Source organism: Aphelocoma coerulescens, chromosome 3 (genome assembly GCF_041296385.1).
Source record: "Aphelocoma coerulescens isolate FSJ_1873_10779 chromosome 3, UR_Acoe_1.0, whole genome shotgun sequence".
Taxonomy (NCBI): Eukaryota; Metazoa; Chordata; class Aves; order Passeriformes; family Corvidae; genus Aphelocoma; species Aphelocoma coerulescens.
The window spans coordinates 93,495,861-93,510,126 of record NC_091016.1 but is presented as its reverse complement, the minus strand read 5'-3'; the positions used below and the strand labels follow the sequence as shown (position 1 = coordinate 93,510,126).

Sequence of the window (14,266 nt, the reverse complement as noted above, 5' to 3'; positions counted from 1 at the left end):
ATATTTTAATAACCAGTAATTGTGAGACATCCCATTGCTCATTTCCTCTATTTTGGACTAGCAGCTACTCTACAGCTGAAAGCCAGTTTAATATGTTCTGCAAGTTTAAGGGTACATTACCCTTATTCTGTAACTCTAGCAACATGAATACAACACTGTAAACAAAATCTTAAAAGGTACTATTTGAAAACCCTGTTCTGCCAGGCTGTACTATACAAATAATTGTATGGAGTTAGTGGAAATGCTGCCTCATTCCACAGTTTATCCAGACTTACACATTTAAACTCTTAGGCTACACAAGTAATTAAGTAAAACCAGTCATGTAATTACGTGATAAATTAATAGTTTTGTTTAAAGTTGCCTGTAGATTAAGCTATTGGACCATGCATTTTTGTAATAAATATGCAATCCCAGAAATACAACTCATTTAAAACTGCATTTACACCTAATGATGTCTTTTCATGCAGATAAAAATAAATGTATGTTCAAGAACAAAACCAAATCTCTTATTAAATGGTTTGCAGAATTTATTAGGTCTCTTTTAATATACTCCATATTTTATCAAGCTAGTTGCATATAAAGTGATCTCCACCATATACATTACAGTTTCTGTGCATCATCTAAAAAAAAGTCACCAAAAAGTAATATTTTACAGGTTGCAGTTAACTTTTAATTAACCTAAAGGTGAATCCTTCTGTAATTTAAGACACTAACCTGCACATTGCAATATTTAAATTATGTTTCACAGCAAGCTAAACCTGCATTTCAGGGAAAAAATGTCACTGCCATCTTAACTTTTGAACTTCTATAGTTTACTTCCTTAACACCGCAAAAAATTAATGTGGTGTTCACTCCAAATAAGGAAAAAGTACACAATTCCCTTAAAACAAAGCCTGCTCAGAATACATATGCTTTAAGAAAATTAGGAAGCTCCTCCAGTAAAAGGAATTCACCTCAGTAAAAGGAATTCACCCCAATCTGTGAATGAAAAAAAACCCTTTTAAGTTCTTCTTGATTAATGCTTGGTGCTGCTCATAAAAAGCAGAACCAGCAAAAAGTGAACTAGTATGGGATATGACTTAAAGCAAAGAAAATTAGAAAAAGATTATACCTGCAACAAGCATGTCCCAATTTTAAAGGGTCTCACGCAGATAATTAACAAACAGGTTTTCTGGTATCTTTATAGGATGCTCGTTTACTGGCCAGGCACATATATTGTAAATATACAAAGAATCCACAGTGCTGAAGTTTACAGAGCACTTAGAGGATTTAATATAACAGAGGTCGGTAGGACACAGGAAAAATATTTAACAACTTGTATAAATATATTAAAATCTCAGCAAGAAATGTAGGAGCCCATGCACACAAGACAGTAAATTGAAAAATACATTTAAGACTTGACTTCTTTCAACAGCACTGACACCTGAATTCTGGAAAGTCAACAATTTACAGTATCTTATAACCATCTTTCTCCACACAATCTAAATGTACTGAATCATACCAACATTACACAGCACATGAACAAGCAGAAGATGCATCAAGGGAATGGGAGCTATATGCATCATGTGGCCTGCCCAGTTAGAGGCAAACATCAGAAAAATTGTTTCTGACATAGGCAGAGATACAATCAATAGATCTAATTGTATACCCGTCATTTTCAGGAGTTAATCCACAGTATGGGAAAGGGGAGCTTTAGGTAAAAATTATGCACCCAGTCTCAGAAGTGACAGAAGCAGAGATTTATCTTTCAAAAACTGGGTCCATTCTGGACTGGCCTTGATGCACATGCAGTACATTTATTTTCAGAATGCAAGATTAATTGGGAATGTCTGCACTAGTGTTTCGATTGCCGTATTTGTGATGAATGATCAGCAATACCACTCCTAAGAAGAAGCATATGGACCCAACAGTGATGTAAGCAATTCCCAGGAAGGGATTTTTGCCTCCCATCCACGAGATGGTGCTTAGGATCATCCTTTTTCGTCCATCAAAACTGTGTACAGGATAATCTGAAAAACATTTAGGAAAACAAGAAGCAGGTTTCCAAACCTAGCTTGAAGTGGGCACATGAAAACTTGGGGTCGTTTCACTCAGGTTCCAAATACAAACTGCTGCCTTTGGATCTGGGATTGCAAATATGAAACATTCAGCTGTTCTTTTTAGGCTAAAACTGATCTGGGCATTGTCAGCTACTTCAAGACCAAGGCCATGTTAGAAGACACTAACACTGAAGAAGAGTAAAATGCACGATTTTGTGGGTTTATGAAAGTAGCTTCAATAAAGTGAGGGAAATATAAATTTCAGCCCTTGTGTGTATTTTAGTACAAAATTTTTCTTTACGTTCATTCAGTTTTACAGCAAAGGAAAACACTGAAGTAGCTATATAAAAAGTATCATTAGGTGCTTTTGAATTCTAAGAGTTCATTAACTATGACAACCTTCCTTTTCTAGTATTTTTACCTAATATTTAGTCTGTCCAAAAGAGAATGACAGACTGTCACCCGATCCACAGCTCTGTCATTTTTCTGACCTCCAGTCAGTCTGCCCTGCATTACATATTGTCATTTCACCTTGAAGCTACAGTTCTGAAATTCCTTGGCTACCAGCTACCTCTGTTCTTTCCTTTTTTCCTGTGCTTTTCTCAGTTCCTTTGCAGCACCCAAGCAATCTGATTTCCCAGTCTCTATGAAGCTATAAGTGCTATAAAACTAGCACAGAAGTAAAAAATGATAACAGTCTATCTAGCTGTCAGTGCCAGTTTTCAACCACACCTCAATACCATCTTGTTTTAGAGATGGAAAGAAGAAAGGTTAGTTCAATCTGAATTTGCAAATATATGCTTGTGTAATCCAGCTAAGGCGTGCTTTCAAAGGATACTGTATGCAATATCCAAAGAATATTTTCCAGCCTGTAAGGTAGGCTGTAAGTTATTCTTCCTTTCGATGAGACGATACAGCTTGCGAAACGTTGGCAGAGCAGCTGTGCGCATCCACACGATGAAGTCCTCATTGATAAAGCCATTGTTGTCAGGCTCTGAGTCCAGCATATACACTGGCTTGGGCCAGTTCACAGGTTTTGTTGTGCCTAGGATTAAACAAAAATAATAAAGTATTTCACATACCAGACTAAGTAACACACCGACTCATCAAAATCCAATCTAATATCACAAAAAACACATTAACTTCTAAACAGTATGAACAGACAGACTGACTCACTACTATTGCAACACACTGGGCTGTTTAAGAACTTTTTATTTTGCAGTTTAAATAGTTTAAACTCTATAAATAAATAACATAATTCATGACAGCTCTGTCCATTTGTCTAAACAATTCATGTGGGTAGAAGTCTTGTCTCAAAGCACTGCTTGGTGAGATAGTTCTCCATTATGACGATAGGTCCTCTGCTCACTTGGTAGAGTTTAAGAACCAATTTAATATTGTAAACATCATTTCAGATTATGTACACATGCTTTTGCTAATGTTATTGGAAATACAATTCCACATTGTATTAAGGTAAGGTATCTGCTTTTCCAAGCGTAGCCATCACACTGACAACATGTAATTTGGCTATGACTAAGCAAGAAACCCACATCAGGTTAAACTTTAAGTTATTATATACCTTGCATAAACACACATATTCTAAGAGCCTTAAGAAGACTTTTGAGACATAGTAGCCAAAGGAAACTTTTATTTGCCAAATTGTATACGAGACACACAGCCACTTCCAGTTACAAAAAAAAAAAAAATCAGTTTTTTAGAAAAAAGAACAACCTAGCCATAGAAACATTTAAATGAAACTCTTCCTATGGAGTTTTCATTTAACAACTGCAGGATTTCTTTATAAGTTAAATCCACACATGATGGAACTTGTACTGGTCTTGACTGGAATAAAACTAAATTTCTTCACAGTAGCTGGTATAGGACAAAGTTTTGGATTTGTGCTGGACACAGTATTGATAAACAATGATGTTTTTGTTATTGCTAAGCAGTATTTGCCAGCATCAAGGCCTCTTCTGCTCCTCACCTCACCCCACCAGTGAGGAGACTGGGGGTTCAGGAGAGATCAGGAGGGCACACAGATGGGATAGCTGTTCCCAGTTGACCAAAGGGATATATCCCAGGCAGGCAGAGGTAGGCAGGGCCTGCTTTGGCTCAGGGACTCAGATGGTGGTTAGCAATTCTTTTCTTTTGCATTACTTGTTTTTCTTTTCCTCTCTCTTGTTGTAGTTTTGGTTTGGTTGTTTGTTTTTATTACTAACCTCTCTTTATCTCAACCTATGTGCTTTTTCACTTTCACCCATCCAATTCTTTTCTCCCTCCCACTGAGCAAGGGCATGGTTAGTGAGACACTGTGTGATGCTTAGTTGCCAAGTGGGGTTAAACCCCAGCAGCATACATTACACATTTTTTAGTATTCAGGGTACAGAATCAAAAATTAAATCAGAAATGAAAGCTACCAAATTAATGATTACAGTAAATGTAAAAACCAAACACTTTCATTAGAACCTTGCAGATTTCATTACTTAAAGACAACCTTTCAAATAGCAAAATAGTCCTTTGCTTGGATTTCTTCAGAGAACATTTATTTAGCACATTCTGTAAATTGTCAGTGAGGCAAAACTCTGAAATCAAAAGGTGTTTGAAGTATTTTGGCATTCTTAGAATTTTTCTTTTTTCACCTTGGAAAAGCGCAGTTAAGTTGTTTCCATCTCCCGTAGGATTTCTGAACTTTACATTTTTATCTGTCCACCATGCAATGCCTTTTTTAATCAAAGTAATCGGAGTCCTTGTGTCATTATCAATGCGGTATAACTCCAGTGTATCTAAAGACAAAATCAAATTAGAAAACCAGCTGCAGAAACTTTCATTACACAGATGATCTTGATAAGCAGCGAAACAATTACCTCCAGGAGAAAACAAAACAAACCAGGCAAGGCATTTACTATCTGCTTGACACAATCACAAGCTGTTCTGTAAGAATCAGTGTATATGAGATAGCAGTTTATTATCCAAATACGATTTTTATGTTTCTACATCACAGCAGTAGCAGCTTCTCACAGCAGGTATTTCCATCCCTTGTGTGCTATGAGATTAAATTAGTTCTCCTAGCAATTTTGAAACAAGTAATAGCAGTACAAGATACTTATTTTATTCTGAACAGTGAAAATGTGTTAATTCAAAACAAAAAAGCTGACAGTATCTTTACACAGAATAATGTGCAACACAACAAAAAACATACACTAGATCACAGACCCATCTAAATGGTAAGTTAAAAGTGTTACCGTACCATTAAACATACTGTTGGCAATAGCTCCACAAGGAGCAATGGGTTTGTCCTCATTTGTGCGGTAAGGCTCACATTCCTTACTTGGATTCTGATAGTTAGAAAGAAAAAAGGCAAATGAGTCTGTGCTAGTTTAAACAACTAACCTGGTTTTTACTACATGATCAACATGAAATTTTATAATACTTTACAGTTATTTTCAGTGAACAAAATATCAATTCCTTATGGTTGCCTTCTGTTATGCAAAAATTCTTGTACCTCATTATCATTCAACTAAATACTCTATGTGGTGATTTATGCAACAGTCAGAAATTAGTTGCTCATTCACATCCAAGCATGAATACCTACAAGCAGTGAACTGTTGTCTCCATTTAGCTGGCTGTCATCTCGAGATTTCACATAACGGCGGTGGTTTTGATAGAAGTTGGAAAGTCCGTAATACATGAATACATTGCTCTGCAAGAAGCAAGATGGGTAAAGAGGGATTTTCGTTCACACAAACCTGCAATTTTAAGCTCTTAAACTTAGGTTTACAGCAACATTCATAAAGCAAGAACCTCAATCCTTTCTTCATAGTGAGTACATAAAAGTACTATCCTAACAAAAGCTGGCAGGCTGAAGTCAAACAATAAAAACATGTCACCAACTATCAGAATGATATTCACCAGCACTAATCCCCACACCTGTCTTGTACGATGTAGAACCCATAAGCCTCATTTGCCTCCCATCTGCCAGAAAGCACTTATCTGGTATTTCCAATTCTTGTTGAACTGAGTTTTTGTAAATCATGCAGGAATAGCTGATCTACTCTCCAGCTATGTGACACATAGGGTAACTCAATGTGTAAAACACAAGCATTCCACTTAATGTTGTACATTTCCAGATAAACAGAGGTATTAAAAAATATCCCTGCTGATGAAAAAGGGAACACAAAAATCAGATCCAAGTTCAAAGGAAGACTAAAAATAATCTTTTATAATGGAAGAAAAAAAAGAAATACCTAAGTGAGAAAACTTTCATTTTCAATATGAAATAGATCATATAAACTGTTCTGACTTCATCCTGCATACAGGGCAGCATACCTCAAATGAATGTTCCAGTGTGAAATTGATGGTGCATGTACAAGGGGGTGTGCTGTCCCAGGACACATTTAAGCATTTGTTGCAGGGACTAGAAGGCTCTGTTCCTGTATAGTCAATCTGTAACAGGAAAAACAGTCATTAATTAACAATGAGAGAGTAAAGAAAACTTATTATTAAGCCAGAGAGCTCTTGTGGCATTTACTTTGCAATCATATTTTATCTCAGCACCAAAAACACATTCAGGCCTGTCTGACAAACTCAAGAAATCTCTTCCCACCTTAACCATTCTATAATTCTGTAAAGGAGTTTTTGATTCTGACTATATGCTTGATTTCAGGTGCAGACGAATTTAACACTGAGGTAAAATTACTCCTGGAGCAAAACCAAACAAAACCAACAAGCCCCCCCCACCCCCCAAACCAACCGACCAAAAATCATACCAAAACAAAACCAGCAGATACTCCAGACAACATTATGTTTCCAAACACACACACTGTGACAAGCAGATCTCAACTTTTACATGCTTTCCAAAGAGATTAAGCTTTTAAAAGTCTAGATATTTAATTAAAAAAAAAATGCATTAGAAAACTTGCTTTGTTGACCATTTTAAGCCACCTAATTAAAGATTAAAAAAAAAAATTAAAAATCACTTAATGCCCTAAAATTGTCCTAAAACAGGAAAGATTAATACACCAATACTGTTTTGTCAGGACTGGTAACATAACCAGTATATGGACAAGAAAGATGATCTGTATTACTCTGCCTTATACAATATTATCTGTCTTCAATACTGTAACCCAAAAAAACCCATTTTTAAAAATCTGTACATTCAGCCTCAGCAGCCACAAGCTCACCCTACACTCCAAGCCAACTCAAGTGGCTTGACCACATTAGCTCTTTCTCACATCTGGCTCCAGCAAGTGTGGCAGAAGAAAGCTCCCAGCTGCCTACAGAAGATGTATTTCTACACTTCCCATGAATTACCTATTTTAGAATTTAGACTCAGATTGGTGAAATATATACCTTATACTTATTGCAAAAAAACTGTTTAGCAGCAGTAGCATTTAAACTACAACACCTACACAGTTATAGGAAAGGCTGCTGCAAGTGGTTTGTCCTGATTTATGTTTGTAGTGAAAGGCATAACCAAGAACTAGTGATTTATGATCTGTCCTAATACCCGTATTAAGGTTAGCTAAAACAAACACACGAAGTGTGTTCAGGAAAGAACTGAAGTCTATTTTCCTCTGCATCTTCTTCAGGGTCTCTCTTCCTGTAATGTCTGCAGTATCTATTAAGCTGCAACCAGTTTCATCAGCAAGCACTTTTATTGACTGGCATCGCTCTGCTGCCAGATTTCTGACAGACAAAACCTACATCCTAATGAGCCTAGCTGAAACTAGACAGCTTCAGAAGCTATTAGCCAGCAGAGAGAGAGGCTGACAGAGGATCACAATCTTTGTTCCTCAGCTGAACAAGATATTGAGTTTATGCTGATCTAGAAATAGCACTACTGCAGCAGCCATAACCAGCTCTATTTAGCTACAGCACACAGACCCCACTGCTGCTCTCAATGAACAAAGCATCTCATTTGTTGAAGGCTAACTCGGGGGTGGGTGTGCTCTGCTAAAGTAAGCTGAAGCAAACATTTCCTTTAGAAAGAACTTGCTAGTGTGAGAAGAAGTTTTAGATCAAGAACACATGCTAAAGACTCTAAGGTTGCAAAAGACCTAAAGACTTCACTTTTGAAAACATAAATGACTAAATTCTGTGGAGCATGAAATTGAAGTATATTGAAGCAGGACCATGCTTTTGATGACAGTTATCAGCTTGCATGCTATCAAAGAGCTTTCCTGTACAGTAACTGCCAACGCGAGTGGTTTTTTCTGCATCCACATTTACAGATTACATTCAACAGAGAGCTTATTTAAAAGGATGAAGGCATCCATCTTCAGCTCTTGACAGAGTAACAAAACCACTTTGACTTTGAGAGCTAAGGACTGACTTTGGAGTCCAGGGCAAGAACCTGCTTGACCCCACCGTTCTGTCCCGTGGGATCGGCCAGCACCTGACAACCTGACACAGCGAGCCCTTCCCAGAAACTCCGGATTTAAGGACATTGGGTATATCCAAGTTATTCTACACCAATGGCTTTTCAGGCTGTTGTTGTCTGTCAGCCTATTGAAATAACTACTGCATACACATATTCTCCAAACTATTTGTTATTTTGTAGACTTCATACTTTGTCACTTATTTATCCTACTCTGCTTGACTGTTTCTTGTATCAAAGGCAATCGGTAACAGAATCTGGTCCTCTTTGCTGTTCCTCTTTGTACGTTTTACTAAGTTTTGTATCATTTCTGACATGGGGCTACAGGAACTGCACACAAGGCTGAAGATGCAGGCAACAGTAATGTACATACTTTCAGTTCTCCATTCCTAACCATGCCTTAAGTCAATCTGGCTTTTTATCTACCATTATGCATTTCATGGCAGCAGTCACAGCACAAAGGTCTCTTTCCTACACATTTAATACTTTGTATATTCCTCACATTTTATCATGTATTTATATGCTCTGTCAATGCTTCTTATTCACTCTGTATATATTAAAAAAAAACCAAACCACCCCTCCCCAGGAAATACAGAACTCTCTCACTCTTTAATAACAGGCAAAAAGACATTTACAGAGCTAATTATTTTCTACCCAAATGAACTATTTTCCTGACAGACCCAAGATAAATAACTGATTATACTCTTCTGAAACAATGAAAAAATGCTAGAGAAAACACAACAAAAACCCGATAATTCTAGTACACTTAAGCTGTTGGAAATCTTCCACATTTGAATTCAAGAGAGCTTATAAAGGAAATCAGTGGAAGAGATACATCTTGCTGCTCAGTCCTTGCAGCACCCGTAGAAGAACAGCACAGTCCACAGAGATACTAATGGTTATCATATCTTGTTTCAGGAAAGAGTGACTTGAAATAAAATATGTATTTCAGGGTCACAAATTAAACATCCCATTCAATTCCAATACACTAAGTTTACAGGCGCACACACACACATTTAGGAGGTATGCTATTGCCTAAGAGGTAGGTGTAAGTAACTACCTCTGCTTCCTCCCCCGATACATTTCTAAAAAAGCTTAGTCACTGCACCTAGCTTCTAGATGTCATGTCTCCCACAGCTAAACTTACAGCTATTTGTGAATAACTTTTGGAAGTTATAACAAAAGCCAGCATTCTAAGCAGGGACACATGTCAGCTAAGCACATATGTGATAGCAGTATCTGAAATTGCACCCCTCACTGGTGTTTAGAGCCCAGATGCTGGTCCTAATTGGTAAAATGCTTTATCTGTGTTTTGCCGCTGCAAGTATAAAGCCTTTTTTGATTTAAACTAGCTTTTTTTCTAAATTCAGCTGCCTTTAGGATGATAATCTCACTTACTGAATGCCACTGGATAAGCACTTCGTAAGACACGTATGAGGATCAGGCAACAGAACACAAGTTTCCCCGTTCTGACTTACCGCAGACTCCAAAGTCCCTCCTGTCCTCACAGATGCTTAACAATTGGATTTTTGAGAATTTCACAAGGTGAAAGAGTAAATCCATACAGCAAAACAAACTAAACTCTTTCCAGTCTTGAGTATCTTGAAATTGGAGAGGATTGAAGGCCAGTGCCAGCCAACTGGTCTCCAGTACAAATGGTTACTACTGCTGTATATACACAACCTGATTGTGGAGGGGAGCATCAGTTGTGCTCCCAGCTCACCTATGACTTTTGTGCTGAGTGTTAGGTGGGAACATCCAGTTTATGGCTTCTATTGGAACTTACCAGGAGTACCTGACTGAGCTGCTTCAGCAACAACAGTATACAAAATTTCTGTATACGCATACAGCAGCAATATAGGCACAAGAAGTCACTTACATTCCTGGACTCATGAAACTGATGCATTTCTTGTTCCCATAGATCAATGCAGACTCAGTCATAATGGAAAAAGGCTGTATTTGTCCAATTATAATGATCTAAAACTTTGTACTGCTTTAGTATAGAAATGGCTATTTTAAATGCAGTTGTCAGCAAAAATCAGGGTTAGCAAGGATATTTTTTTACTTCTCTCCACTGACTGTCATGTTGAAAACCTGCAATTGTATTTACCTTAAATATGCTACAACATGACAATTTAAAAATCTATGTGCCCATGACAAGTTGGCCATGTTCTCTGAATCACTTGTGCCAATTTTCAGATGTTCAGCATACCCCCAACACTTGATGTAAGAAGCAACTGTTTTCCAAAAAACATGCTTATATACAATTTGGATGCTGTAAAATACACTTCAGCTTTTGGGTTTTTCCCTTCTGCTTTTCTCCCTGTCTGGAACTGTATATCTTAACAAAAAAGGGGGTAAAATTGGTTTTGTTATAACATTATTTGCATTTTAAGAAAAATATGAAAATACCATTCATTCCCTACCTCATGATTTCTTTAGCTAATTGAGCTTCACTGCCAAATTACTGCCAACAGCTAAGCTACTGTCTTAAACACTACTTATTTGAAAGTGACAGCTTAGTCCAATAACTGGAGTGATTTGATCCACAAAAATTCATATTCTCCAATAAAACAGTACAACAAACAACTAAATACCTTCTTCCCTACAATCAATCTCAGTCACATTGGCTCACCGAAACTAATAATAGCTGTCAATGGCTTTTCAAGGCTGTCCAGCCCTAAGCCCTGCAGGTTATTTCCTTACAACACAAACTGGTTCTGTTATCTAATGGATCCATTTGCGATACACAGTTCAGTTTTCAGCTAACGCTCAGCAACTTTTCACAGCAGCAGCATGGCTGATTATCAGATGCAAATGACTCGGGTTTTGTAAGTGTCAATTAGAAAAAAACACACTCTTCAATCCTTGTTTCCAAGTTTACTCTGGACACCCTGGTTTCCCACAGAACACCTGCAACATTAAATCATCGGTGCGGGTAAGAATTACAGCAATACATTCACCATAGAGCTTTGTCCTGAAAATACAATTACTTTGGAATATTTGAAGATATATAATGGACTGCCACAGGCTATCCCAAGGACAACGCGCCTACTTTCTGTACTGCTGAGGAAAAAAAAGTGCACTGGGCACGTTTAAATGCTGGCAGTAACTTCCCTGGAAGTTCCCTCGGGAGCACTGGCAGAAGGGCTACAGCCTATGAGCAGACGACTGTCAGCCCTGTGCCCGCTCAGGGTAATTAATGGACGCTTTGCTGACGAGCACAGACGTTTCGCCGGATCGGAGCGGCCCGGGCGCCGTGTCCGCTCCGCACAGAACCCGCCTGGGTCCCCGCCGCGTCCCGGCAGGCCGGGAGGGGACCGGATTTCCCTGGAGTCGCAGGCGGCCTCCGGGAAGGCGATCCCCGCTCGCCCTGCCGGGCCCGGCCTCCCCGAGCGGGCCCCGGGTGCTCCCAAAGCCCCGGCCCCGGCGGCCCCGCCCCGCGCACCTCGTACTCGCGGATGTTGTTGGAGGTGACAAAGATGCCGATGCCGATGGGGATGAAGATGAGGCCGATGATGAAGAAGGCCGGCAGCACCGTGCCCGCCGTCAGGATGGGCTGCCAAGCCGGCAGCCGCTGCTGCTTGAACGCGGTGTTGTCGGGCTTGCGGGTCTTCACGGCGCCCCCGCCGCCGCCCACCGCACCGCCGCCCGGCACCCCGACGCCGCCCGAGGGGTGCCCGTCCGCCTCCTCCTTGGCGCTGTAATTCACCGCCATGGCACCGCCACCGCCCCCGGCGCGCGACACGTGACCGGGGGCACCGCGCCTGCGCACTCGCCCGCGGCAGCTGGGGGCGGGGGCTCGGCGGGCGCGTGCCTCGTCACGCGCCACGGCCGCGCGCTTCCCCGAGCCGTGGAGTCGTGGAATTGTGGAATCATGATGATTGGAAGAGACCCGCAAGATCAGCCGATCCGATTATCCACCCGGCACTGCCACTGTAACCCCTAAACCACGTCACCCAGTGCCGGTTCCAGTCACCTCTTGAACACTTCCAGGGATGGAGACTCTACCTCCTTCCTGGGCAACCTATTCCAGTGCCTGGCCACCCCAACATGGAACATTTTTTTTTAATATCTAATTTGAATCTCCCCTGTCTCAGCTAAGGCCATTTCCTCTTGTCCTCTCACTGCAGGCATGGCAGAACAGACCAGTCCCCACCTCACCCCAGCCTTTTCTCAGAGTTGTAGAGAGCAATGATGTCCCTCCGGAGTCTCCTTTTCTTCAGGCCAAAACCCCCCAGCTTCCTCAGCCGCTCCTCATGAGACGTGTTCTGTGTGCTGGCCAGGCAGGCTCTGCTCTGGTGCACTTAGGGCAGGGGTCATGCTGCCTTGTGCCCAAGGTTGGGGTAAGACCTGGGCCCGCAGCCTTGTCACCCCTGCTCAGTGCTCCGAGAGGGTTCCCCCGCACTTCATCCTCCCTGTTGCCACGAGGAGGGTGCAGATCCAAGGCAGCGTCCATTGGGCCAAAAATGGAGAAGTCAGCTTCAGCTTCCTACCCTCATAAATAGGATCAGTGCCACTGTAGAGATGTAATAATGCACAAGAGTTTTGAGAGCTTCTCTTAATGGAGCTGTGTGTGCTTTTGGGAGCTGTTCTGCTCTGTACTCCTGCTCTGCTGTCAGGAGGCGTGTGAGTAAATCAATACAGTGAATACAGAATCACAGAATGGGGAAGGTTGGAAGGGACCACAGAGAGTCATCTGGTCCAACTTCCCTGCTCAGGGTCATCCCAGAACACATGGCACAGGACTGCATCCAGACGGTTCTTGAATTTCTCTAGTCAGTGAGACTCTACAACCTCTCTGGGAAATCTGTTCTGGTGCTCAGTCACCTGCACAGTAAAGAAGTTCTTCCTCGAATTCAGGTGGAACTTCCTGTGCATCAGTTTCTGCCTGTTGCCTCTTGTTCTGTTGGCTGGCACCACTGGGAAGAGTCTGGCTCCTTCAGACTCTTGACACCCACCCTTCAGATACTTATACATATGGGTGTTGTTTTCCCTTAGGAGCTAATCTGACTCCACTAAATAGAATCACAGAATCAATTAGGCTGGGAAACACCTCTGAGGTCATTGAATCCAACCTTTGGCTGAACACAACCACATCAGCTACACCATGGCACTGAGTACCATTTACAGTCTCAAACACCTCCAGGAACAGTGACTCCGCCACCCCCCAGGGCAGCCTGTTCCAGTGGTTAAAACCCTTTCCGTGAAGAAGCAGTCACCTGGTGGAACAAGTATGTGTGGGAGTATGTACTTGTATCCCACAATACCTGCTTTAGCAGGCATTGCTTAAGCTGATGCAAAATTGAAAAGTCCATGTTTCTCACTTTATTGCCACTTCTGCATTCAAGTCTGTTTTGTGAGGACTCTAGTCCTCCCTATGCAGTCATTCCAGAGTGCTGCCAAAATCTAGATTCAGCAAGTAATTATGTATTTACTTAATTTCAGGGGAAAATAATTAGAACAATTTAATTAAATAACTTATAAGCACGTAGTCCAATGTGAAGACTTTTTAGCTGGCTATGGAACAGTTTCTGTAAATGCCTTTCAGTTCTCTGGAGCACCGAGAGCATCAGCCAAGACCACTGGGGGGAGCACATGACTTGTGCAAATGTATTTCGCTCTGGAGGTACAAAAGGCCTCTTTGTCATAGATAGCATAGGAAATTTGGATATATAAGCATCTAAAATTTAAGTATTAATTCGGTGCCTAAATAATTATATAGGGTACAAAAGTTAATCGTATTCCTTGTGGCATCTGTGCTAAAACTGTATCTCAATTTATCTTTTCCAGCATCTTGTGGACCCCAACTTTTGCTGCCATTCCCCCTAGATAAGCCCCTTGTTGCTAG

At 40.7% G+C, this 14,266-nt stretch overlaps 1 protein-coding gene across 1 annotated transcript; it reads right to left on the bottom strand.

Moving 5' to 3' along the window:
* Positions 1-506: 506 nt before the first annotated feature.
* TMEM30A (transmembrane protein 30A) lies at positions 507-12,165 on the bottom strand. Its single transcript, XM_069011308.1, has 7 exons — positions 11,864-12,165; positions 6,366-6,482; positions 5,632-5,739; positions 5,287-5,374; positions 4,679-4,822; positions 2,878-3,084; positions 507-2,009 (listed from the first exon to the last, which is right to left on the bottom strand). The coding sequence occupies exons 1-7, from the start codon at positions 12,131-12,133 to the stop codon at positions 1,816-1,818; spliced, it is 1,128 nt and encodes a 375-aa protein (XP_068867409.1). The 5' UTR covers positions 12,134-12,165; the 3' UTR covers positions 507-1,815.
* Between the last annotated feature and the right edge of the window lie 2,101 nt (positions 12,166-14,266).

What these genes read in the sequence shown, in the direction of transcription:
- TMEM30A (XM_069011308.1), bottom strand. Translation starts at nt 12,133, where the DNA reads ATGGCGGTGAATTACAGCGCCAAGGAGGAGGCGGACGGGCACCCCTCG. An exon ending in GAGACAACAGTTCACTGCTT is followed by an intron (nt 5,375 to 5,631) that starts GTAGGTATTCAT and finishes TCTAACTATCAG; the next exon opens with AATCCAAGTAAGGAATGTGA. An exon ending in TTCTTTGGATATTGCATACA is followed by an intron (nt 2,010 to 2,877) that starts GTATCCTTTGAA and finishes AATGTTTTTCAG; the next exon opens with ATTATCCTGTACACAGTTTT.